Below are 26259 nucleotides of genomic sequence, written 5' to 3'. Positions count from 1 at the left end.
ACCAGCACAGCACGTGCAGAGGCCTCCATAGGGGACCGGCTATGCAGGGACAGCACAGACACCAGCACAGCACACACAGAGGCCTCCATAGGGATGGCTAAGCAGGGACAGCACAGACACCAGCACAGCGTGAGCAGAGGCCTCCATAGGGGACTGGCTATACAGGGACAGCACAGACGCCAGCACAGCGCACACAGAGGCCTCCATAGGGACCGGCTATGCAGGGCACAGCACAGCACATGCAGAGGCCTCCATAGGGGCGGCTATGCAGGGACCGCACAGACACCAGCACAGCACACACAAAGGCCTCCACAGGGACTGGCTATGCAGGGTACAGCACAGACACCAGCACAGCGTGTGCAGAGGCCTCCATAGGGACTGGCTATGCAGGGTACAGCACAGACACCAGCACAGCGCGTGCAGAGGCCTCCATAGGGACCAGCTATGCAGGGTACAGCACAGACACCAGCACAGAGCATGCAGAGGCCTCCATAGGGACTGGCTATGCAGGGTACAGCACAGACACCAGCACAGCGTGTGCAGAGGCCTCCATAGGGACCGGCGATGCAGGGTACAGCACAGACACCAGCATGGAGCATGCAGAGGCCTTCCTTGTGGAGCTACACATATGCAGCCTAGGACATGGGAACCGTGTGGCAACATGTGGACATGGAACGAGCCCCAGGGCTCCCTGTGATGTGAGTCAAGCTCTCTGCACGGGGTGGGGTGAATGCTGCATTCCCCTTTGTGCAGAGTCTGCTGATGTGTGCACAGGACTTTCTGGAAGAACTGACACATCCTGCTTTCAGGAGCTCCCTCCTTGCAGGGGAAATGAGGTGGCTTACGGGGCTGAGATAGGAACAAAACCCACTTTTCAAGCATAAGGCCTTTCGTATCCCTGGACACATGGATGTTCCACACCCTGGATGGAGGCCGGTTGGGTGGGTCACGCCCTTGAGCTTGCCTTTGTCCCAGGTTTGCCCTTCCACACTCACACTGGCACTTACATCCCCACGTCGCAGATGATGTCCTGAGTGACGGGAGACTCCAGAAGGGCCGCTAGGACTTCAAACGAGTGCAAGAGGGTGTCCGACTCGTAATAATGATCCCAACATCCGTAGCCGCTGCAGAGACAGTGAGAAGGTGAGCTCCAGAAACAACTCAGGTGAGCGGGGAGGGGCAGGGCCTGTGGGCCAGTCCAGTCTGAACGTGTCTGGGGGCCGGGGCTCAGGTGTTTTCTCAAAGCCTTCCAGGTGATTCCAATGAGCAGCCAGCATAAGACCCACTGCCGCAGCCAGATGTGCCGTACTGAAAGCGAAGAGCATGGCCCCTGCTCCTCTCTCTGAGTTTTAAGTTACTACAAAAACTCTCTCTCTATCAGGAAGTGCCCGCCCTTGGGTTTCCTTGTAACTGTTAATGTGGCCCAAATGACACTGATCTACAAGAGAAGAACCTCAAAGAAACAAAGCTGGACCCACAGAAATCTATTCTTTGGCAAAGAAGATCACTAATAACCATTCAGAAAAACCACCCACAAAGCTGCCCCTGTGTTTCTTGCTACAGATGCTTGTAGTCTGCTGAATGATGAACCCCAAAAAGGTCCGTCCACACCCCACCTTAGAAACCTGCGAAGGTGACCTTATTTTAGAAGAAGAGTCTGCTGATGTAACTAAATTAAGTATCCCAAGATGAGATCACCCTGGCTTTTGCAGGGGGGCCTAAATCCAATGACAAGTGTCCTTGTAAGAAAAAGGAGAGGAGAGACAGGGAGAACAGGAGGCAACATGAGGACGGAGGCAGAGATGGGAGCAATGAGGCCACAAGACAAGGAGCACCTGGAACCACCAGGAGCTGGGAAAGGCACGAGGGACCCTCCCCAAGAGCCTTCGGAGGGAGCCAGACCCTGCTGCCATCCTGATTTTGGACTTCCGGCTTCCTGAACTGTGAGAGAATACATTTCTGTTGCTTTAAGACTCTAGTTTGTTTCTATCTGTTTCGGCAACCACAGGAATTAATTCAATAATCTGTGGTGTCATTAAATGCGAAGGCTGGGTTTCTTAGTATTGGGGTTCCCATAATAAAATATAGAGTACCTGTAGAACACTTATAACTCTTCAAGAAGTTCTCCTTTCTACTACACATCAGCCTGGAAGGCACACTTCAAATGCCCAGCAAACCTCGCACACACCTGCATAAACCCCAAAACCAGCAATTGTGACTTTCAGTATCTGGGAAAGCATTGCTCTCTGCCTTGGCTCTGCTAAGAGGAAAAGCCCAATTCTCAGATAGAAAAGGCATCCAGGAGATGTCCCAGTAGGGAATGGAGTTCTGAGATGTCCTTTCTCCTCCAACGGATCCGTTTCGTGGGTTTTCATGCCCTGTTGGCGTCCTGGCCCACATGTGAAACCAAATAACATTATAACACCACACGTCCCGCTGCATGGCATCCAGCGACCAGCGGCCTCTCACCCCTCCGGCGAGTCAGCAGCAGGAGCTGGTCCTGGGGCCATTTGGGTGGTAGCCTTCCCTTTCCAAAGCTTCCAGCACCAGCTCAAAGGAAACCGCTGACTTTTCTAGGTGAGAGGGTCTCTGGTCCATGAGTCAGCCTGCTCTAGGGCCACTGGGCCCTCCCTGTGTATCAGGTGCTGGACCTCTAACCAGTAAGAACAAGAGGCGGTGTGCTCAGTGAAGTGATGTCCCTCCTCTCCTACCTCGGTTTCCTCTCTGTAAGTTGTTGGAATATTTCATAGGAGCCTGCTCAGCAGGTTGTAAGCTACGTGGAGACCTGCTCAGCTGGGCCCCTGTCCCTGCTGGATGCAAATATTCCATCCCAGGGGCCTTTAGTTAGACATCCTCCCACTTTTAAAATGAAACAGGTCCAAATTTGGAGGAAAGAGAGAGGTGGATGTAACATTTATAGAAGAGAGAGACTAGGACGAAGAAAGAAAAGAAGACGTAAACTCTAAGCATCTGGGCAACATCAGGCCAGGGGGACTGGGCTGTCACCACTGCAGCTCCTCCAGGGCAAGCAGCAGACAGGACACGAGGATCAGGCCCCCGGACCAGCCCAGGAGAGGTCAGGCTCACGAGACGATCAGGCCTTGAGTCCAGCCCAGGAGAAGATCCGGCCATGGGGCCAGGAGAGGGTCGAAGCTTTGTGATATCAGACAGCCCAGAACCCTAGATCCCTTGGCACTTAGGTGAAGAATTTCTTAAAGAATCAATCAAATGAAGACAAATGAAAGAACAAAGTAAACATTCTTGGATATTATGGGAGAAACAGCCCTATTTGAAGGTGGTATTCTAAGGAGAGAAATCAACCTAATGAAGGCAAGAAACTTGGAAGGACTTAGAGAAAGATGCCTCTGGACTCACACAAAACCTCCTAAGAGAAGACAGTTCCTGCTTACTCTAAGTCCAGAAGCAAGAACACACACTAAGGCAGGGAACAAAGACTGAAGAGGAACTTCCAGATTCCACAACGGGTCAGAGGCCTAAAGACCAACGGGAAACTAGCAGAGCACAGATGGCAGCTGACATCCAAAATGAGAAAGGACTATCGCTTACAAGAGACTTACAATGTGGCTACTCATTGTTTTTTTTTTTTTTTTTTTTTTTTGAAGGGACAAGAAGGGAAATAAGCAATCAGTTTTCCTGATTTTTACAAAAAGGCATATAAGAAACGATAACCTATGCTTGCTTGTGGAAAGATTCTGAGATCACGGAATGAAAACCTGGGAATATGTCTTGGTCCTTCAGGCTGCTATAACAAAACACCTTGGACTGGGTAATTAATAAACAGCAGAAATGTATTGCTCACAGTTCTGGAGGCTGGGAAGCCCACGATCAAGGTGCTGGCAGATTTGGTATCTGGTGAGGACTGGTTGTCTCCTTCTCTGTGTCCTCACATGGTAGAAGGGGCCAACAAGCTCCTTTGGGCCTCTCTTGTAAGAGCACTAATCCCATTCATGAAGGCTCCACTCTCATGCCCTCATGACCCAATCACTGCCAAAGGCCTCATCTCTTAATTCCATCATCTGGGGGTTAGGTTTCAACATATGAATTTTGTGGGGACGCAAACATTCAGACCACAGCAAAAGGGCAGTGGTAACACAGAAGCAGCCCAACTTTGAAATTGGCCTTCATCTGGTAAAAGTCAGTTCTTTTAATTACTCAACATGGGAATCTAGACTTATTCAGCCTCCCTGGGCCTGCCCTTGCTCAGGTGTTCAATGGCATTAACCAGGCCCAACAGCGGGTGTGGCATGTCCACAGCTCTCAGGACTGTCCCTGCTCCTTCCTTGCCTTCTCAGCTGGGGAAAACTGATGCTGGTATTGCTAGCTGACGACCCCAGCGTGTCTGTGTCTGTTCTCACCATATTTCCAGCTCTGGTCCAAGCCTGTATCTTGCTCCTCTGTTTTTGGCAATTTCAATACCTATAAGTACAGAGAGAAAAAGAAAATGGAGCAATTTCAGCACCTATACACTCAAAGACAGATGAAACAACCTGCTGCAGTAGGTAGGATAAAAACAAAAAACAAACAACAAACAAAAATGCTCTGTGCCTTCCCAGACGGGATGCAGTCAGGCTTCCTGTTGACAGCCTGGCAGCAGAGGGCAGCATACACCTGTATACACCTGTATACACATGAGAACGCCTGCACCTGCTTATACTTGCATATACCTGCTTATATCTGCAGGAAATGAGAAACAGGGAGGGCTTGCAGGTCTGACCCTTAGCACCATGGAGGAGGCGGAGGAAGAGGAAGAAGTCAGACCCTGGTAGTTTATTAACAAGGAAATGCCCAACACCATCTAGAGGAAAAAGGACTTGGAGGATTACGATCCAGCAGTGGTGCCACTGTCAGGCACCATCGGCTTACTGGTCTTGGGCAGCAGCTTCCAACAAGCACCTAGGGAGGAGAGGCTGGCAGAGTGGAAACTTAGTTTTGGCCACCAAGCCTTCTTCAGTCCAACTAGATTTGCTCTGAGCAAATGAGGGGAAAGCAGGTTGATATTTAAAAAATAAAAATAAAAAACCACTGGCTGCGGTGGCTCATGCCTGGAATCCCAGCACTTTGGGAGGCCAAGGCAGGTGGATCACTTGAGGTCAGGAGTTCGAGGCCAGCCTGGCCAACATGGTGAAACCTCGTCTCTACTAAAAATACAGAAATTGGCCATGGATGGTGGCAGACGCCTGTAATCCCAGCTACTCAGGAGGCTGAGGCAGGAGAATCGCTTGAGCCCAGGAGGCAGAGACTGCAGTGAGCCAAGATGGCACCACTGCACTCCAGCCAGGGCAACAGAGTGACAGTCCATGTCAAATAATAATAATCATAATAATAATCCAGGGCACATACTGATTAGGTGCCATCTCTTGAAACATTCTGTTTCTGTTGTTCCTGGCAAAGGCTCTTGCAGTCAGCAGACCAGTGCAAGACAAGCTGCAACCTGACTACACTTGCAGGCTTGCCCATTTAGGTGCAGGTGTAATAGTTTAACTTTTCATCCTCCACGGTGCGTCCATATGAACGAAAATTAGATGGTGACCTTTCAACTACCACACCCTATCTTCGAGGCCACCACGCCCGGCTGATTTTTGTATTTTTAGTAGAGACGGTGTTTCACCATGTTGGCCAGGCTGGTCTTGAACTCCTGACCTCAGGTGACTTCCACCCCCTCCGGCCCCCCCAAAATGCTGGGATGACAGGCGTCTTTTTCTACTTCCCTTTCTGGGACGCCTTCTCCCACCAGGAAGGCCCACGGGGCAGAGATTGATGAATCTCTGGTCTCTGCACACCATCCCCGCCAGTGGGCAGCCATTCTGTTCAACTTAGATATCTCCGAGAATGCGCAGCTCGGTCCCAGCCACGGGACCCCAGAGATATCAGAACACGGGTCCATCCCCAGGCCTCCCGCCTAAACCGCCAGACTTTTCTTAACCGTGCCTTGTATATCGCTCGTCCCCGGGAACTATAAACACTCACTTCCCGACGAGGACTTGAGCACGTACCACTGGCGGGGTCATTGCCCATTATCTCACCTGATCCCATGCCCAGGGCCGCGAGTTTCCCAGGGCAAGGCTGTGAGCACGCCACGGGCAAGCCTGGGCCCAGCCACGGTGCCCGTGCGCCACCCCAAACCGGTGCCCCCGCCGCCCCAGACTCACTCTTTAAAATTCTTTGCAAATTGCCCTCGAAGTCCAGGGCCCACTGGTTGAGTGCGCAGGTGGCCACGGTCACCTTCCGGCCCATCCTGGCCGCAGTCGCTTGGGCAGGAGGCCAGCGGGGGACAGCAAGACCAGGGTCCCAGCGAGGTAGGCGGCTGGGACGCCGGACCTTCCGGGTTGCCCGGCCCCGCCCCCTCCCCGCCCATCCGTTGAGGCTCCGGCCAAGGAGAACTGCGGCGTCAGGCCCTGCCTACGGATCGCCCCGCCCCGTCTGAGGAGCTCACGACCGCGCCTGCGCAGCGAGGTGGCCTCGGCGTTCACGGCACCGCGAAGGGCCCCGCCCCCACCCCGGCTCCACCCACGTCCCAGGCCCCGGCCCCGCCCCGGCCCTTGCGGGCAAACCCGTTCAGGTGCACAGGTGCAGGGGGCTCACCGCCCAGCTGCAGCACCCCTCCATTTTATCCCACGCCGCCACCCCACATCCAGCTTAGCCATGTTTTATTTTAATGCGGCATGAAACGTTCCAAATACACCAAAAGTGGAGAGTACGGTAGGAGCGCTCCATCGTGCCCGCGGGACAGCAGACGATAGCAATCGATTCTCCGTGCTGGGAATCCCGCCACCCTGGGCGGATGGCGCTGAATTCTTGGGAACCTTCTCCTGCCCCTTTCACTCCTGTACCACGTGTGTAAGTAGCTCAGGTAGCGCACTGTTTGCCTTTTCTGAAACTACAGGAACTGCACTTGAATGTGCTTCTGCAACTTGATTTTTTTCCCCTGTAATATGAGATACGTTCTTTTAATTATTTTTCTGCAGTTTGGTATTCCATAGTGGCAGTAAAGCAGGTTTATTCAATAGCGGATGGGCATTGACGTTATTAGCAGCGTTTTGCCAACAGACGCACGCACACAGGCACTGCTGCAATTTCCTTTCCGGCAAGGTTTCCTTCGTGGCCTCGTTCCGCCAGTTCCTGCAGCAGCTTTGCAGAGTAGTAGGGTTCGTGCTGTTTGACTTTACTAAATATTGCCAAGTCTCTTCTCCAGGGCGCTTGCACCGATTCACTACCCGCGGTTTCTCACTTTTTATTTTTTCACATTTCCTCTTTAGTCCACCCACGGTAGAATCCATTTTTCCCCCATATAAATAACTGCCTCACCATCGTTGCTTGAAGAGGCCATCCTTCCTTCTGTCATTCATGTTAGTTTAAAAACACACAATTCACAAATTTGGAAAAAGAGAAGGCTTTATTTCTTGTAAACGGTCGTAGCCTGCAAGGTGGCGGCCATCTGTCTGAGGCTGGGAATCTGTCTCCAGCCAAGGCCAGAGACAGGCACGTCCAAGGAGGAGGGGTTGGGGCAGGAGCGCTATGCTGAAGGGATTGGCTAAACATACATATTCAACAGGTAACAGGAGGAGCTATGAATATTCATGAAGGTGGTCCTGACACATGCCCTCTTATTGAGCAAAGCATGTAATATATGACCCATGTTCACTTTGGGGTGGAGACTTAACATTTACACATCTTACAATTAGGGCCTTTATGGCAAAACGTCTTTTCAGGACACAAAAGCATGCAGGTGCATCATCTCTCTCTATTAACGGGTCAGCTGGTCGGCATGGTCAGCTGGTCGGCATGGTCAGCTGGTCGGTGGTCTCTTATCAGGAGAAAGTCACTGAAATCAGTCTCTTGTCCAATCACAGCTGCTATGGCTGGTGAAACAGAGTCAGTTAGTCGGCACCTAGTGGAGCTGCAATTGTTTTAATATTCCCTATCCCAAGGCTAGTGTGTGTTTGGCTAATAGAGAAACAGAAAGCCTTGTGGCTCTTAGAATATAGTTTATTCTCTAAGTGTGGGTTGCCTGACTTACCCTCGCCTAGCATGGCTTTGGGTCCTGTTTATAATTTGGTATCTTATTGCCACAGAGTCCGTTCTGTCAGTCTTATGATCTCTGTTTTAACATGAATGCCGGCCAGTTGTGGTGTCCAAACTCTGAAACAGGGGGCTATTATCAGGCGCATCTGACCTCCCATCCCATCATGTCTGGGAATTCAGTGTTGAGGCTTTTCTGGTGTCCCCTTGGTCAGGAGAAGGTCCCTTTGGTCAATGGGGGGCTTAGTATTTTATTTTTACCTTATGTACATATACCGGTTTTCACATTTTGAATCACTTTTTTTCCAGCCTATAAAGTAATGCTTGTTCATGACAATTTGGAAACTCCACAAAAGCACCAGAATGTTATACATGCTAACTTGTTTAATCCTCACAGTAGTTTTCATGCTTCTGAAATCCACACGATCTGCTCAAATTATCTCCTGCCAACAATGGCTGATGCCACGCCTGGGCAGAGAAGGGGAGGATCCTTGAACATCTGGTTGTCCCAGAAAATAAGTAAGTACTCAAAGGATGGTAGGTACATGTCATATGAAAAAAGAAGCCAATTTGAAGGGGCTCCCATTAGCTAAATACAGGACAATACAGTAAGGATCATAACTCGGTCAGCTAAATCCATTAGGGCATACTGATAAAAAATAAATCAAAGAGGAAATCCCTACAGAAGAATGCTTGCTAATAAATAATTTATTAATAAATGTTGAGGGAATGATAAAATTAGAAAATTAACACTTTGTCCCAAGAAATAAGGGATTCAGGCAAGAGTCCTCATTAAATGCTAGTTCACTGGGTGAAAGGTCATTTGGGAACAGCATATTTACAGTCTCAAAGTATCACTGCACCAATTACTCATTAATAACAAAAGGAAAAATGGAGACTTCTGGCAGAAACCATGGAGCCCCACTATCAATCATGGAGCACAGTGATATGTTGTCTTAAAAAAGAAAATTTTAGGACTCTTGAAATTTATTAGGTCAACTTGGGCAACAGAGCAAGATCCTGTCTTTAAATAAATAAATAAAAATAAATAAATTTATTATGTCAAGAGGGAAGTTAAGTCCTAGAAACTGGGTCACATAGCATGTTTGTAATTTTGTCTTTTAGATTATAGGCTGTTTTTCTTTATCATTCATGTTTTATAAATGACTAGGAGAGACCACAGACCAGGCCTGCTTCCCTTTTAATTACTGATCTTTATTATAGATTGTCTCTTATTATCCCGTACTTAGACCAGACTCCTACATCTTCAGTGTAAAATGTTAAATATACCTTCCACCTAAAAAAGACCACCTCAACTGGTCAGATTATAACTTTATGCATAAAAAGATGTTAAAATTCTGTTAAACTTCCCTAAAATTTGTCTACATAAATGATCCCAAACATCTACAGTTCAAAATACTGATTTCCATTCTTTAAAATCTGTGCTTCCCAGGCAGCCTGTCCTCAAACTTTATACACTTAAATAAACTCTCTTTAAGCTAAATTCTGACCCGTTTGGTTATTTCAGGTTGACAGCCTTCTAACAAGATAAAACATGCTCTATGTAGTATATTATCCTGCCAAAAAAAGTGCATAGCCTGAATGCACAGTGTGGCTCCCTGATTAGATCCTGGGGTTTAAAAAAAGGGCTGTAGGGCAGAGCTTCACACCCGTAGTCCCAGCACTGTAGGAGGCCACAGTGGGTGGATCGCTTGAGCCCAGGAGTTCAAGACCAGCTTGGGGAACATAGTGAGACCCCCCCGCCACCACCCATCTCTACCAAAAAAAAAAAATAGCGTGTGGTGGTGTGCTCCTGTAGTCCCAGCTACTCAGGAGGGTGAGGGAAGAGAATCGCTTGAGCCCAGCAATTCAAGGCTGCAGTGAGCTGTGATCGTGCCACTACACTCCAGCCTGTGTGACAGAGACCCCCGTCTTAACAAAGCAAAACAAAACAACAATAACAAAAGGGCTGTAAAGGGCATTATTGGGACAACCGCGGGAAACTGGAGATGGAAAATAGATAACAGCATTGAACTGATGTGGTCATTGTATTTTGGTAATATAGGAGGTTCTTGTTCTTAAGGAGTTGGATACCGAAGTATTTGGGGGGGGTATCACGGTATCTGCAGCTAATGGTGGGGGCTGAGTGGGGAGGAAAAAAGAAAAATACACATATATAAACACAGAGGGAGAGAAATGAAACGTGGCCAGCTGCTCACCCCTGCTGAACCTAGGAATCTGCGTGCTCACTTTACGTTCAACTTGTTTGTGTGCTGAACATTTTTCAAAACAAAAAGGTGCAGGGAAAAAAGAAAACATGATGTCTCTCTGAGGGCCACAGAGACGTGGCAACCAGATCGCTCTGCCAGTAAGGCCTGTTACCCGAGCTGTTGGGTGTGGGGTCAGCAGACACCTTCAGCTGCCCCCTCCTCCAGGGCTGCCTCGCCCCAGGTCATGCCCTCGCAACGTGGCCCGTGCGTCCGGCTCGCACTGTGGCTCAGCTTCTCCCTTTGCCCAGTCCTGCTGCTCCCTCCCCTCCCGTCCTCGCACAGGTGTGCCCCCCTAATAAGCAGGCCACCCAGACTCCATCTCGGGTCACTTTGGCGGTCTCCCAGCGGCGAGCCTTCCCTGACACCCATGTGTTTACCTGATCGTTTATGGAGGATCCTCTTCGCCCCGGGACGTGAGCCCTAGGACCAAGAACTGTGTCTGTTTTGCTCCTTGCGGTGCACCGGCGCCTGGACATACGCTCCATCAATGTGCGTCGCGAGCCGCTGAAGCCCCATTTGCCGAGGGGGAAACTGAGGCACGATGATCCAGGTGATGAGCCTGGCGCGTTCTCCGCGCGGCCCACGTGGCCACTCCGCCACGCCCCACCCCCAGCTGGTCAGCTGGGATCCCGAAGAAGCGCCAGAGGCTGCGCCCACCCACTAGGGCCGGGGCGGGCCGGTGGGGCGGCAGGGCGGGGCCTGGGCCGTCAATCTCGAGTCCGGCCGCTGCCGAGTGGCGGGCGCGGTGGGCCCGGAGTCAGCTCAGGCTCCTCGACCAATCACGGGGCGCGGAGCCGCCGGGCGTCCAGGGTCCGCCTCCGATTGGCAGGCAATCTCTGACATCATCCGGGGGCGGGCGCCCCTGCCCTGCGGGTGACTCCGACCCCCGGCTAGAGGGTAGGCGGCGTGGAGCAGCGCGCGCAGGCGAGGCCAGGGGAAGGTGGGCGCAGGTGAGGGGCCGAGGTGTGCGCAGGTGAGTGGCCAAGGTGTGCGCAGGTGAGGCCAGGGGAAGGTGTGCGCAGTGGGGGGCGCTTGCCCAGGTGAGCAGGTGCCCACTCACAGGGCGAGGGTGGGGTCAGGGGTAGGGGGCGTGCGCACAGGTGGGGAGAGGGTCCAGCTCACAGGCGAGGGGCCACTGGGGCTCCGGGGAGGCGGGGCGGAGGCGTGGATAGTCCCCCTCCCCCACGAGCCAGCGTCTGAGGGATGCTCTGTCCCCGCGCTGTCTGGAGCTTCCCCGGGCGAAGGCTGCCTGGCTCCGGGGTCGGCTCCTGGCCCCATGCCGCGCTCCGCGGCGGCTCTTTCTCCTGCCCCACCTGTTGTTCGCCTCCCTCTTTGTCAGTGCTGAGCCAGGCACAGCAGCTTTGCGATGGGACTGGCTTGTCCGCCGTCCTCCCTGACATGCGGCTGTTGAAGCCCTGAGCACTGGACCTTCTGCCTCTTGCTTGACTCCAACTGTGGGCCTTGAGCGTCTGCCCTCTCCTGAAATGTCAGCTGCCTGCGGTCTTATTCATTTTTGTGTTCCTTGCAGGACTTTAGCCGGTTGAGAAGGATCAAGCAGGCATTTGGAGCACAGGTGTCTAGAAACTTTTAAGGGGCCGGTTCAAGAAGGAAAAGTTCCCTTCTGCTGTGAAACTATTTGGCAAGAGGCTGGAGGTAAGTGTATCTCAGTGCCCTGGATCGTGGGCGCAGGCTATGGCTTCACAGCGTTGAAAGTACAGACAGACTGGTCCACCAGCTCTCGAGTGCCAACGACTGTCTGTGCCTCTTATGAGTAAAATACAACATACCAGGGCACCTCCCCTTTGTCTGTTCCCAGCCGTCATTGGGAAGGATGTTACTTAGATGTTTATTGCACAACTCAATGCTTGTGGCTAAAGAGCTGACTCCTGGGTGAATGAACTCTGTAATAAGCTAAAAGTACTTCTTTGGTCTTGTTTTAATCCCTTTTGACAACATTCTCCCAGTGGCTTTTTCACACTTTAGTTCTGAGGTTACACATCCCCTGACCCTTTTGCAATTTCCCAGTGTTTTACATAATTGATAATGTTGGTACCAGGCATTGTCCCCTTGTAGCTTATCCATGGCTTGGGGCAAGACGAATGCCACCCCATTCTACTTAGCCTTCCTGTAAGGCAAGTGTGCATGTGGGTGGTCTGGATTAACACCAGTCAGTGTGGGAACTAGGGATCGGAGGGAGTGGGGGCACTGAGCTGGTAAGTTTTGGCTGGGAAGAAACTAAGCTTGTATCTTACCTTGATGAGAGCCTGGGGGAGAGGAACTGTCTAAAGCAAGCCGGCTTGTCCAGGTGGCTGTGATCTTGAGATCAGACTCACTAGCGTGTCAGCTTTTCTCAGAAGTAGTTTTCTTTCATCCACTTTGATTTTACAGATATAAGGAGAGTGACTGGCACTCGCCAGGCTCTGTATTCAGTATTTGGGGCCGGAGAGAGACACGGTCTCTTCCCATCAAGAACTCTTCGTCCTGTTTTGTGCATCATAGGAACTGCATAAACTAACTTGTGTAAATTGAATGAAGTGTGGGTACTGAAGTTCTCACACTGCATAAGGAAAATGTCTTTCATCGTTGAAATTTTTTAAATGTGTGTGAATTTTTATTAAAGTAATTCATGCACACATTTTTTTAAAAATCAGTGTTAAAAGGCTTCAGAAGAAATAGTCTCTACCACATCCCACATCCGACAGTCTTGCTTGCCAGCAGCAAACACTTTTCATTCTTTCAGCTACTTTTGTGTTGTTGTTTGTACCTACTTGTTTCTAAGTAATTTCCTTTTAGTACCCCTAACTTTGCAAATTCCCTTCTGTGCATACAATAGTCAATAAATAGTCAGAGTATACATTGTTATGACAAAATTACCATTATTCACTGTTGAGCCAAGTAAGGTCCTATAATAATGGCTTGGTTTCTTTTTTTCCTTCCTTATATGACTTTTTATTTTTCCTGGAGTTAACAGTTGCCTTCCTTTTTTTTTTTTTTTTCCATTTGGTAAGGTTTCTATGCATCTCTCATTCATTTTTTTCTGGATGCTCTAACCGAGCTGTCACACATATCAATAATTTTCCTACACATTCAGATGCAACAAAATTCATCATTTTCATTTCCTCTCTTTCCTAGCCATTCATCTTGTACCAATGTGGACTGGTTTCTGGTTAGTCCTGCTGCATAGCTGTCCTCTTGGGACTTGCCCCTGCCCTTTTGTGGACATTGCTTCAGCAGCTCTCTTGGGTCTCCAGTTTCCTGGATCCTATGTTGTTGTCCTTGAGTAATAGTTCACATAGGAGTAGAATTCTAGGTTGCAAAAAGTTTTCCTCAAAATTTTGAAGTTTTTCATCATTGTCTTCTAGAATCCAGCTTGCTGTTGAGAAATCTAAGCCTACCGTGATTTTTACTCCTGTTTTTTCTCTAAAAGCTTTCAAGAGCATCTTTTAAAAAATCTCAGATATTTTAAAGCTTCACAGTTATGAACTTGTTCTGGAAGTGGGGATGTCACTGCTTCCCCCAAATTATAACCATGTAGAGCAGCTGTGGGTACCTAGAGACATTCTGTGTTCTCTTCCCCTTTTTTTTGAAGGGTGATTATTGATGGTCCTATATGGGCCACTGTTCTAGGCCCTGGTAGTAGAACAATGAAGAGGACACACAATTCCTGCCCTTGGGAAGCTTACATTCTAGTGAGGGGAGACAGACAATACACACACACAAATGAATACTTCTAGGCGATGGGGAGAGTTACTAAGAAAATAAAGTACCCAGTGGAGGGCCTTGGCAGGGAAGCTGGGGAGCAGCTGCTTCAGATTGGCTGAGAGGGAAGATCTCCCCAGGAGGGGACATTTTACATGAGCCCTGAACAAGGACACCTGCAAATGTGCTCTAAGCAGAGGAAGTCAGTGCCACAGACAATTTAAACTGTGTTCAAGGATGAGTGAAGACCCCTGTGTTCCTGGAGCCAAAGGAGAATAGGGGAGAGTGGTGTGTAGGAGGGAGGCAGGAGCCAGCTTGTGCTGTAAGAGGGGGGGCATTCTGCCATGTTTGGAGAATGAACTGAGACTAGCAAGAGCAGCCATAGCAAGGTCACGTGGGAGGTGATTGCAGGGTCCAAGGAAGAGAGTCTAAGACAAGATGATCTCTTCCCTGCCTGGAATCTGCTGTCAGGAACAAGGTACCGGGAAGATGTGCACAGGAGGCCAGCCCTGCCAGGCCCAGGAGCAGTGGTGGATGCAACAGGGAAAGGTGGTGTCTGTTATTTGAGGGATAATGTAAGCAAGGTTCTCTTTCTTGCAGGGCCCAATGGCTGCAAAATCGCAACCCAACATTCCCAAAGCCAAGAGTCTAGATGGCGTCACCAATGACAGAACCGCATCTCAAGGGCAGTGGGGCCGTGCCTGGTAAGGATCTTGCCTGTTCTCCCAGCTAGAAAGTAAAGTGTGGTCTCAGAGCTTTCCAGCCTTTGGAATTGTATGGACCCAAAGGAATGAAGGACCTTTTTAAAAAAGATTTTTTTTTTTGTCAAGACTAATGAAAGGTAAACAGTTTTCCACTTTATAAAGTAAGGAATTATAAAAAGAAACTAGAAATCATGGTCAGTCAACAACTTAGAAAAAAAGATAAAGGCTTAAAGGGCACCTGGGGCCTTCCCACCATCCTGGGGTATGACCTATTGTCACAGCTCCCATTTCGCCATAGAACCATGGGGACTTCGTGCGGGGTGAGTATCCTCTCCGACCTGGAACTGGGGAAACCACTGGCCTTGGTGGTTGTGAAAGACCTACCTCCGCTCATATTCTGAGCTCTGGGCCTTCCATGGGGGCCACAGATAGTGCCACCAGTTAATCAACTACAGTAGAGCAGGCATGTTGAGTGGCTTCCCTGGCCGCAAGGAGGGCCCGTGCTAGGAGCTAATGCCTTCTGTCATGGGGTGCTGGTGGGTTTGAGCAATAGTTCTCCCACACAGAGCCTCTTAGGGACTGCCTGCATCCGTCCTCGCAGGGAGGTGGACTGGTTTTCACTGGCAAGCGTCATCTTCCTACTGCTGTTCGCCCCCTTCATTGTCTACTACTTCATCATGGCTTGTGACCAATACAGCTGCGCCCTGACCGGCCCCGTGGTGGACATCGTCACCGGACATGCTCGGCTCTCGGACATCTGGGCCAAGACTCCACCTATAACGAGGAAAGCCGCCCAGCTCTATACCTTGTGGGTCACCTTCCAGGTCAGCAGCCCCTGCCCTGGGGTTGGGACACAGCAGGTGGGGAGCGTGCCCTCCTGCTGGGGTAGTCCTTCCATTTGTCTGGGACATGGATCCTGGCTCAGGTTGACATCTGGGTTCCCGGGACCCAGCAGGGCATTCCCTGGACTCTGACATGTTCAGATTCATCCTCAGCTGTAAGGCAGGAGGCACCTGTCACATCAGCGTTTGATACACCTTCACGGCATGCCTGCATGCAGTTGCTGGGCACGCCCAGCTCTGCAGGGACAAGCTGAGGATAGGAGCAAAACCCCGTGGGAGGGCAGTGCTGTCCTGAGGAAGCCCCATTGTCAGCAGGAGTCACGCTTTGCACCAGGTCTGGAAAGGAGCATCTCAGTCCCCAAAGGGACGCTCTCAGTCATGAGATGCCACTCAGAGAAGCCAGGGCCATGTTTCCCCACAGGCAGTCGAGGCAGGTCCAGGACGTCCTCAGCTCCATGGTGTCCCCACTGGCCTCCCAGTCCAGAGGGAGTTCCAGGAAGGGGTTGTTGTAAACCTGGTGCACACATGGGTGGTGCTGATTGCCTGAACCCAGGAAAAGGTTTCCAGGGAAACGGTGCTAGAAAGAGACAGGCCTGGGTTTTCCTTCCTGGGCGGGAGGAAGGCTCAGATCATGATTAGCTGTTTCTCCCCAGGGTCCAAGCTTCTGGGCTCCAGAATACTTCTCAGTTCAGATCTCTTGGTCCCTTTGAATGAAAAATGACAGGGGCAGTGTGAATCACAAATAGCCACAAAGCAGGAACCCCCACCTGTCCATCAGTAGATGAATGGACCCACAGAACAGAACACTGTGCCCACCGTGGGACACTATTTGGCAGCGGAAGGGAATGAAGCTCTGATGCCACTAGGCGGATGACCCTTGAAGACACTGCTGAGCGAGAGAAGCCAGTCACAGAGGCCGCATACTGTGTGGTTCCCTTTATATGCAATACCCAGTACAGGCAAATCCACAGAGGCAGAAAGCTCAGTGGCAGCCAGGGGCGGCAGGGACAGGGAATTCAGAGTGACCGTAGATTGGAACAACATATTCTTCTGTGGTGATGAAAAGTTCTGGAATTAGCAGTGATAGGTGTACAACCAACCATGTAAATGCGCTAAATGCCGCTGAATTGTGCACTTTAAAAGGGTGAATTTTAGCCGGGTGTGGTGGTGCACACCTGTAATCCCGGCTACTTGGGAGGCTGAGGTGGAAGGATCACTTGAGCTCAGGAGGACAACGCTGCAGTGAGCTATGATTGCACCACTGCACTCCAGCCTGGGTGGTAGAACAAGACCTCATCTCAAAGATAGATTTATATATATATTTAAAAAGTTGAATTTTATGGGATTCTCCATTTTAAAAAGGTGACTGGGAGGGACCTGTGCGCTCTCCTGAGGGGCGAATGGAGACCTGGGGGAGAACGCATTGGCACCTTCCCTGGTTGATGAGTTTATTGTCTCAGAACCCCCTTCAAAACCCACAGCCCAGCAGTTTGAGCTTCCAGGAGCCATAAGTGCTTCAGGAAGAAAAAGACTATGATTGTGATTCTCATGTTCCTGCTATGCGTCCCCCTTTGCAGGTGCCCTCCAGGCGGGGGGTGATCAGGCTGCTTGTGTGTTTCAGGTGCTTCTGTACACGTCTCTCCCTGACTTCTGCCATAAGTTTCTACCCGGCTACGTAGGAGGCATCCAGGAGGGGGCCGTGACTCCTGCAGGTAGCCTCCTCCCTTCCACCCTCCCCAGGCTCCCGTTCTCATCCCTTTCTCTCAGGGGCCAGTCCTCCCCAGCGCTCCTTTGTCCCTAAGACTTGTCACAGGGTAGAAATCCATTTTGCTTGGATTTTTCACAGCACCAGGCCTCAAAACCGTTGAGGGCAGCTGGGGCCATCCCACACCCAGGTTAGAAATCACTTTCCTGGGTAAGGAGGGAATGGATGGCCCAGCTCCTTCCCAGCCCCATAGCAGGGGATGCACTCGGCCCATGGAGCTTCCTGCAGAGACCACCATGCAGAGACCACCATTCCTCCGGGCTGTCCGTGGGAGACCTTGTCTGTTCATTCCTTGCCATGATTGAGAACTCACGAGGAGCCTGGCTTTGTGCCTCTCACGTGGGTGCAGACTGGAACCGCATCCCAACTCTGCCCTCAGAAGCTCCCTGTTTTGAGGGGTGGATGGGCTGAGGTGCTCCCCAACAATTACAGAGGGGGCCAGGCATACCACAGGGGCATCCTCACTTGCTTCTGCCCCTCAGCCCTGACCTCTCTATCAGACTGCACACCTGTCACTCAGCCTGTGGCCAGTTAACGAGATGCAGAACCAAAGGATGGACTCAGCCTCCCCTCCCTCTTCCTAGTAGCAGGTAGTTCCTTGGCCAAGGGTATAGGGGCCTCAGAGATGGTTCCTGGGGCCCCAGATGAGGGTCCGCAGCAGCAGAGGCCCAGAAAGTGACCAGGGCCCCCGCCAGGCATGCTTCAGCCCAGCCAAGCTCCTCACTGCGGGTTGGGAAAGCGCCTTCATTTCTGAATCCTTCATCTGCAGGGGTTGTGAACAAGTATCAGATCAACGGCCTGCAAGCCTGGCTCCTCACGCACCTGCTCTGGTTTGCAAACGCTCATCTCCTGTCCTGGTTCTCGCCCACCATCATCTTCGACAACTGGATCCCACTGCTGTGGTGTGCCAACATCCTTGGCTATGCCGTCTCCACCTTCGCCATGGTCAAGGGCTACTTCTTCCCCACCAGCGCCAGAGACTGGTATGTTCTTAGCAGCGGGTCCAGCCTGATGTAGAAAGTGGAAACTTCACCCCTGGCCTTTCTTGCTGCCTGGGGCAGGTGGTTGTAAAGCCCTGAGCACTGAGAATCCGTGGAAGAGGAGGAGGGGGATGGAACTTGCTTCACCCTGCGGAACATCCTTTCTGAATGTTTGGTGGCTTCTCCAGCCTTGGCAAGAATGCAGCTGAAGATGGCCAGGTCAGCTGTGATGGCCAAGTCATTGCCTTTAGGGCTGGCGTGGGGGTAGGGAAGCCAGGAAAAACTTCTGGCTTGGGGCACAGGCAGCCCATTGCCTCTTTCTTTGGATAAGCTGGTGAGGGCCAAAACAACCTTACTGAAGAGTCTTATTGTCCCTGTGGCTTTAATTAACAGCTTCCCAGGAGAGCCCTGCTGGCTTATACCCATTCCCATGGCTGGACAGTGGTGAGCCACTCATCACTGTCCACTCATCCATTCACCTGCCCATCTCCCCACCCACCCATCCACCCCCCTACCCATTCATCTACCTACTCACCCATCATCCACCTACCCATCGCCCCATCCCATTCACCCACCCACCAATGCATCATCCATCCACCTATCCATCACCCACACCCACCCATCCATCATCCATCCATCTACCCTCCCATCACCCATTCATCCATCTGCCCATCCACCTACCCACCCACCTACACATCTAGCCACACACCCATCCACCTGCCCATCTCCCCATCCATCCACCTACCCACCCACCCGTCCATCATCCATCTCATCCACCTGCCCATCCACCCTCCACCCCGTCTGTCTACCCACCCGTCATCTATTTGTCCATCCACCTATCCACCTACCCACCCACCTACACATCTAGCCACCCACCCATCCACCTGCCCGTCATCCATCCATTTACCCATCCATCCACTCTATCAGGGCCTGTAATGGCATGTGCCGAGGGGAAGGAATGCATCATCTCATCCAGGTCAACCTCCTGCCTGAGCAATGTCCGCAGCTCCTGACCGGCCTCCCTTACCCTCTCAGGCCCTCCTAGCCTGCTCCCTCTGGCTTCCTGGGTGACGCTTCTGAACACACCTGATCCCTGCCACCCTGCACCCCAGCTCAACCCTGCCTATCATATATCCATCCACCTGCTCCTCTCCCCATCCCATTCATCCATCCTTCCACCCACTCACCCTGTTATCTATCCATCCATCCATCATAAACCAATGTTTGGGGGGTTCTCTTGTGGACAGTTGTAGGCAGGGGGACTTACAGTTCAGTTTGGGGGATCCAAAAAACCACAGTGTGGTTTACACCTAGGCTCTTGGGAAATGTTTCTGGAGGATGACACTTTGTAGCTTGTGTGTTATCAGATAATGAGGCTGGCCTTCAATGGCTCCTGGAAATCATCCTCGCTACCTTATAATCATGTAGACTTTGTGTGTTTTGCTTCTTTCTACTTACCCTACCTGAGGGAACTGGACATGAAAATAGGATTTTCTAGTTAACACAGAAATTGTTGTGTGTCCTCAGCCAGCTAGACCTAGTCAGGGTCTCCACAGGGGTTATCTCGGCTGATGCTCTGGCCCTCCGGGGATTGGGGGATTCACGTAACTGGTCAAAGAACTTGTCCTGCACATGCTGGAAGCCGGGCCCAGGGTGCGTTTGTCATTCTCTACGTTGGCGTGATTTATAATGTCACTCACCCATGAGGGCCCACGTGCCCTGCGTCGGCTTCAAACTGCGTGCTTGGGCCCCAGAACGTAATCTCAGTGCAATCAAGCCAGTTCTTCAGCTCACCTGTGCCATGCGTCAAGGGCATCTGGAGAAGGGTAGAGAGAAACCCAGGTACCAGCCCAGGGCCGGTCTCCCACCCTTCCCGGGTGCAGAGCAGGTGCCCCTGGGCTTCTGCCTAAGGAAGTCTCTGCTGAGCAGCAGCTGAATGCAAAGCAAAGTGAATGAGGGTGCCAGGAACCAGCCGACAAGCATTCCAGCCGTGGGGGTCCCAGCGGCTCATGGCCAGCTTCTGCCTGCGCCATCTCACGTTACCCTTTAGGACCCTGGGCCAGTGCTGGGCTCTCGCTAAGTAAGGTGGCTTCATCTTGTGAGATATGCTCATCCACTAAATGTATCTTTTATTTATATTTTTAAGCAAATTCACAGGCAATTTCTTTTACAACTACATGATGGGCATCGAGTTTAACCCTCGGATCGGGAAGTGGTTTGACTTCAAGCTGTTCTTCAATGGGCGCCCCGGGATTGTCGCCTGGACCCTCATCAACCTGTCCTTCGCAGCGAAGCAGCGGGAGCTCCACGGCCATGTGACCAATGCCATGGTCCTGGTCAACGTCCTGCAGGTGCTTGTCATGGCTGGAGAGGGTGAAACGCCGATGCCGGCAGGCTCTAGGGAAACCCGCAAGCCAGAGTGTATTCCCATGACCTTAATCTACTGCTTGTAAAAGAGAGTCAGCTGCCCTCCCCAGGTGTCACCAGGAAGCAGCCGGCGAGCACTTGGTGAAGGAAGCCATCCTTGGGTGCCTGTCTCTGCCAGCCCTGGGAGGGGAGGAGGCAGGTTCTACGCAGCCAGGCGTGGTCCAGGAAGGTCTCCTTTGGGGATTACACCTGGGTAGAATCTGGGGGTGTGTGGGAGTTAACCTGGTAGAGTGGGGGCAAGAGTGCATGCTCCAGGAACCCCCTGTAGGGAGAGAGGGTGGCAAGTCTGGGACACTCAGAAACATCCCGCATCCTGACCAGAGAGCGTTCAGGAGCTCAGAGCCAGGTGAGGCTGGAGGCCTCATGGAAGTCTTCCTCTTTATCTTAAAAGCAGCAAGACCCAGAAAGTGTGTGCTGAGCTGGGGTGCAGGGTGGCAGCGATCAGGTGTGTTCGGAAGCGTCACCCAGGGAGCCAGCGGGAGCTGGCTAGGAGAACCCGAGAGGGTGAGGGAGGCCTGTCAGGAGCTGTGGATGTTGCTCGGGCAGGAGGTTGACCTGGATGGGATGAATGTATCCCTTCCCCTTGGCACGCGCCATTGCAAGCCCTGAGAACCTGGGCTGGGAGAGATGCCAGGGCCATGGGCTCGGGGTGGTTCTGAGGACAAGGACGCCCTTAGCCCTGCCCATGACCCAGGCAGGAACAGCCCCAGCTGCAGGGAAGGAACAGCCCCAGCATTGAGGAAGTTGCTGAGCAGCTCCCGAGCACCCCCTGCTGCATCCGCGTGGAGTGTGATTTCCCCGAGGTCCATGGGGGCCCCGGGAGGGCCGGGGGTGGTCAGCGGCTGCTTCTGTCTTGCAGGCCATCTACGTGATTGACTTCTTCTGGAACGAAACCTGGTACCTGAAGACCATTGACATCTGCCATGACCACTTCGGGTGGTACCTGGGCTGGGGCGACTGTGTCTGGCTGCCTTATCTTTACACGCTGCAGGTGAGGAGGTGGGCAGAGCTGGCCCAGCGGGGCATTTGGCAGACACATGCTAAGCTTTCTCCTTGCAGAAGCGTCTGTCCTTGGGGGCGCCAAAGCTGCCCCCTGTTTCTAGGAAGAAGGGAAGGCCTCGTGTATTAGCCAGCTCAGCCAGCTTAGGCCAGCAGCCAGGGAGGTGGCCTTGAGTATGTCCCTAACATCTGCAAAGTAGGGCAGATGCCGGCTCAGGGCTGGATGGGGCAGTGGAGGTGGAGGTGGGTCAGTGCGGGCGCTAGCAGGAGGGGTCCTCTTCATTCCTGCCTCCTAGGATGTGCTGGGCACTGGGGCAGGGCTGCCCTGGGAGTTCCAGGACAGTAGGGGACAGCAAGTGGCCTTGTCATTGGCATCAAGCCCCCCCTCCCCTCCCAGCTCAACGAGAGCAGCCCTGCTCTGATTTGGGGAGAGTGCTGGGCTCCCAGGTAAGGTGGCTGCTTGACCAGATGCCACCTGCCCATTTCAAGAGCAACGAGCCCCCTGGGGACAGAAATAACTCACCCCAGGGCACTTGCTTAGCAGCACGGTGGGGTGGCCTGCCCCAAGAGGCTGTGCCCAAGTGGAGAGAACCAACGTGGAGAGGCTGTCACCTATTCAGGATGTGACAGGCCCGGCATCACCTGTGACAGCCAGTCCTGTGGGATGGAGGTGCGGGTGTCCTGGAAAACCAGGATTCTCACAGCAGAGGGGGCCAGTACCAGGTGGAGGGTGCAGAGCCCCAGCTGGCCCCATGCTCACACCAGGTCCTTGGAGCCCCCTGCATGGCCCACCCGGCCCCATTTCTCCACCTGGCTGGCTGCAGGTCTGCTGGTTCCCTGGTTTTATAAACTCCATTTTCCAAGGATGTGAAAACGTAGCAATAGGTCCCACTATATAATAGCTCTTACTTGCTTTAGCCTCTGTGTGTGTCTCGAGATGTACATTTTTTATACTATCTATTAGGCTTCCCCCAAGAAGCAGAATCAGTAGAGGGGTGGAGGGTATACGTGTAAGAAAGAGATGTATTTTTCAACTCATGTGATTGAAGGGTGACAAGTCCAAGATCTTCAGGGCAGCCTGGAGCCCCAGGGAAGAGTTGATGCTGTGCTTAAATAGAAGGTCACTTTTTTTGTTTTTTGAGACGGAGTCTCGCTCTGTCGCACAGGCTAGAGTGCAGTGGTGTGATCTTGGCTCACTGCAACCTCCACCTCCTGGGTTCAAGTGATTCTCCTGCCTCAGCCTCCCGAGTAGCTGGGATTACAGGTGCATGCCACCACGCCCAGTTAATTTTTGTACTTTTAGTAGAGATGGGGTTTCACCATGTTAGTCAGGCTGGTCTCAAACTCCTGATCTCGTGATCCGCCCGCCTTGGCCTCCCAAAGTGCTGGGATTACAGGTGTGAGCCACTGTGCATGGCCAGAAGGCCACTTTTTAGCAGATTCCCTCTTCTTTGGGGAAGGTGGGTCTTCTGTCTCTTAAAGCTGTCAACTGATTGGATGAGGCCCACCCCCATTGTGAAGGGTCATCCACTCTGCCTGGTTGACTGATTAACATATGAACCTCATCTGAAAAATGCCTTTACAACTAGTGTTTGACCAAATATCTGGGAACAATGGCCTGGCCAAGTGGACACGTTAAATTGACCATCACAATATTAAATTCAGATTATATTTTTAATACTGTTACATATTTGATGTTTATGCTATATGTCATATATATAGGGGGTATATATACACACACACATACACACACAGACAGGTAGAAGGCAGGTAGAGTTACTCATTTAATGACCACAACAGCCCTCAAGGTTGGTGCTTTTATTCACAGAAGAGAACACGGAGGCAAGTCATGTGTCAGAGGCAGAGCTGGGGTTTGACCCCAGGCCACTGGGCCCCCGAGCCCACACTCCTGTCCTCTCCCTGGGCAAAGCACCGCTTGACCCCTTCCCCCTCACCCCCCAGGGTCTGTACTTGGTGTACCACCCCGTGCAGCTGTCCACCCCGCACGCCGTGGGCGTCCTGCTGCTGGGCCTGGTGGGCTACTACATCTTCCGGGTGGCCAACCACCAGAAGGACCTGTTCCGCCGCACGGATGGGCGCTGCCTCATCTGGGGCAGGAAGCCCAAGGTCATCGAGTGCTCCTACACATCCGCCGATGGGCAGAGGCACCACAGCAAGCTGCTGGTGTCGGGCTTCTGGGGCGTGGCCCGCCACTTCAACTATGTCGGCGACCTGATGGGCAGCCTGGCCTACTGCCTGGCCTGCGGCGGCAGCCACCTGCTGCCCTACTTCTACATCATCTACATGGCCATCCTGCTGACCCACCGCTGCCTCCGGGACGAGCACCGCTGTGCCAGCAAGTACGGCCGGGACTGGGAGCGCTACACCGCCGCAGTGCCTTACCGCCTGCTGCCTGGAATCTTCTAAGGGCACGCCCTAGGGAGAAGCCCTGTGGGGCTGTCAAGAGCGTGTTCTGCCAGGTCCATGGGGGCTGGCATCCCAGCTCCAACTCGAGGAGCCTCAGTTTCCTCATCTGTAAACTGGAGAGAGCCCAGCACTTCGCAGGTGTCCAGTACCTAATCACGCTCTGTTCCTTGCTTTTGCCTTCAAGGGAATTCCGAGTGTCCAGCACTGCCATATTGCCAGCACAGACGGATTTTCTCTAATCAGTGTCCCTGGGGCAGGAGGATGACCCAGTCACCTTTACTAGTCCTTTGGAGACAATTTACCTGTATTAGGAGCCCAGGCCACGCTACACTCTGCCCACACTGGTGAGCAGGAGGTCTTCCCACGCCCTGTCATTAGGCTGCATTTACTCTTGCTAAATAAAAGTGGAAGTGGGGCGTGCGCGTTATCCATGTATTGCCTTTCAGCTCTAGATCGCCCTCCCCTGCCTGCTCTGCAGTCGTGGGTGGGGCCCGTGCGCCGTTTCTCCTTGGTAGCGTGCACGGTGTTGAACTGGGACACTGGGGAGAAAGGGGCTTTCATGTCGTTTCCTTCCTGCTCCTGCTGCACAGCTGCCAGGGGTGCTCTGCCTGGAGTCTGCAGACCTCAGAGAGGTCCCAGCACCGGTTTTGGCCTTTCAGGTATAGGCAAGTGGGCTCTGCTTCCCGATTCCCTGTGAGCGCCCACCCTCTCGAAAGAATTTTCTGCTTGCCCTGTGACTGTGCAGACTCTGGCTCGAGCAACCCGGGGAACTTCACCCTCAGGGGCCTCCCACACCTTCTCCAGCGAGGAGGTCTCAGTTCCAGCCTCGGGAGGGCACCTCCTTTTCCGTGCTTTCTTACCTGAAGCATTCTCCCTCATCCCTAGGGTGTTGTGTAGAACTCTTTTTAAACTCTATGCTCCGAGTAGAGTTCATCTTTATATTAAACTTCCCCTGTTCAAATAAGTGGCTGTGTGGTTTCTGACTGGTGAATGGGCCTGACTCATGAATGGGCCTGACTGCAGGTCTGACTGGTATACGTGGGCTCTGTTTCTGGTATGAGAAGGGATGTCTGAGAGAGATGCTTGGGTCTCGGTGTCAAAGCATTGGGTGCCCGTGGGTGCGTGGCGCCACCCTGCCCCTCTCCCTCCCATGTCAGCCCTTTGCTGGGGCTGTTTTTGGGTTGAATGTGGAGAGTGTTCCATTCCCCAAGGAGATGAAACCAGGCTTGGCCACCTGCCCCCGGCAGGTGAATGGAGAAGCCAGAAAGAGTGCCAGGTTTGTCTTGCACCTGGAGAAACAAGAGTTTCACACAGGCAGCCCAGTGCCCATGCCAGGGCAGGGGGCCAAGCTCAGAGTGGCTTCATTGCTTCACATGAGAACTGGTCCCACAGCCAGGCCGCCTCCCAGACAGCCTGGAGGGTATCGGAACTGTGACCCGCCCAGGCTGACTGCTGAGCCCTGGTGTTCGTGCACTGGTGCCCCACCACTACCTGTTTGAGGATATGGGCCTGAGGGGTCCCACGCATCTGTGCTGGACACACACCACAAGAGTGATTCAAATGCCAGGGAGACGGGAGCACACTGCCCTGCACGGCTCTGAGTGGAGTGGACCCTGCCTTTTCTTCCCAGACATTGCGTAAATTCAGTTCACAGAGGCTGGGGTGTGGTCACTGTGAGCTCAGATCCGGGCCTCCCTGCCTGCGTTGGAATCCTGGCCCCAGCATTTAAGAGCTGTATGACCTTCAGGGGACCTACCCTCTCAGTGTCTCAGCTTCCTCTTTTGAAAGATGAGGGTCATTATTATCTTCCTGCCTTGATGTGAGAAGGGCTTTCCAGGCCAATTTGCTGGGAGAGCTCTTGGTTCAGATGTGGACCTGCCTCTGAATTGGCTGAGGTTTGCTTTTGGTTTGGTTTCTGTTTGAGCAGCTTTGCGCTGGGCTAAAGGTTCCTCTTCCATGCACTGTGTGTTTGTACAATGGGTTCTGCAGGTGCAAGGCTGTGGCCCAGGCTCTGTCCCACCAGACACGTCTGCCCTCACTCATCCCCAGATGGAGCCAGCTTCTCTCTGGGCGAGAACAGGGTGATCCAGGAGCTCAGATTAGACA

At 52.4% G+C, this 26259-nt stretch overlaps 2 protein-coding genes and 1 long non-coding RNA gene across 15 annotated transcripts in view; 1 reads left to right on the top strand and 2 right to left on the bottom strand.

Moving 5' to 3' along the window:
- The window catches only part of NADSYN1 (NAD synthetase 1), a 93314-nt gene extending 86854 nt beyond the window's left edge, over positions 1-6460 (bottom strand). For 4 of the 9 annotated variants that reach the window (XR_010113469.1, XR_010113468.1, XR_004665160.3 and 1 more), the window contains exons 1-3: positions 6171-6452; positions 4377-4437; positions 1008-1124 (exon numbers count right to left, since the gene is read on the bottom strand). Coding sequence is in view for 3 of the 9 variants with exons in the window: in XM_034933266.3 (XP_034789157.1) it covers positions 1008-1124; positions 4377-4437; positions 6171-6255 (263 nt within the window). In the remaining 6 variants the exon portion in view is untranslated. Of the gene's footprint in view, positions 1-1007; positions 1125-4376; positions 4438-6170 lie in introns of all 9 variants that reach the window. The other 5 variants (XR_001338636.4, XR_010113467.1, XR_008620113.2 and 2 more) reach the window with 2 other exon arrangements.
- Positions 6461-7395: 935 nt separating this feature from the next.
- LOC134731248 (uncharacterized) lies at positions 7396-11044 on the bottom strand. Its single transcript, XR_010113471.1, has 2 exons — positions 10688-11044; positions 7396-7880 (listed from the first exon to the last, which is right to left on the bottom strand). It is a non-coding gene; the product is annotated as an uncharacterized LOC134731248 (long non-coding RNA).
- A 102-nt stretch (positions 11045-11146) lies between these two features.
- On the top strand, positions 11147-25117 carry DHCR7 (7-dehydrocholesterol reductase). Of its 5 annotated transcripts, none has more exons than XM_063608638.1 (9): positions 11147-11283; positions 11839-11963; positions 14610-14713; positions 15411-15537; positions 17177-17267; positions 18090-18303; positions 20447-20651; positions 21587-21718; positions 23555-25117. In XM_063608638.1, exons 3-9 carry the CDS (start codon positions 14616-14618, stop codon positions 23960-23962), a joined length of 1275 nt encoding a protein of 424 aa, XP_063464708.1. In that variant the 5' UTR covers positions 11147-11283; positions 11839-11963; positions 14610-14615; the 3' UTR covers positions 23963-25117. The 5 variants fall into 5 exon arrangements, with proteins under 5 accessions (XP_063464708.1, XP_063464707.1, XP_008952466.1 ...); XM_063608637.1 differs by having other exon boundaries at positions 11148-11283; positions 15315-15537; XM_008954218.5 differs by having other exon boundaries at positions 11150-11283; positions 23689-25117.
- The last annotated feature ends 1142 nt before the right edge of the window (positions 25118-26259 follow it).

This window comes from Pan paniscus, chromosome 9 (assembly GCF_029289425.2).
Source record: "Pan paniscus chromosome 9, NHGRI_mPanPan1-v2.0_pri, whole genome shotgun sequence".
Classification (NCBI taxonomy): Eukaryota; Metazoa; Chordata; class Mammalia; order Primates; family Hominidae; genus Pan; species Pan paniscus.
This window is presented reverse-complemented; position numbering and strand designations above follow the sequence as displayed.

Coding starts and splice junctions, on each gene's coding strand:
- DHCR7 (XM_003828771.5), top strand. CDS start 14,616: ATGGCTGCAAAATCGCAACCCAACATTCCCAAAGCCAAGAGTCTAGAT. Junction 20,652..21,586: donor TCCTGGTCAACGTCCTGCAG/GTGCTTGTCATG, acceptor TCTGTCTTGCAG/GCCATCTACGTGATTGACTT. Junction 21,719..23,688: donor CTTATCTTTACACGCTGCAG/GTGAGGAGGTGG, acceptor CTCACCCCCCAG/GGTCTGTACTTGGTGTACCA.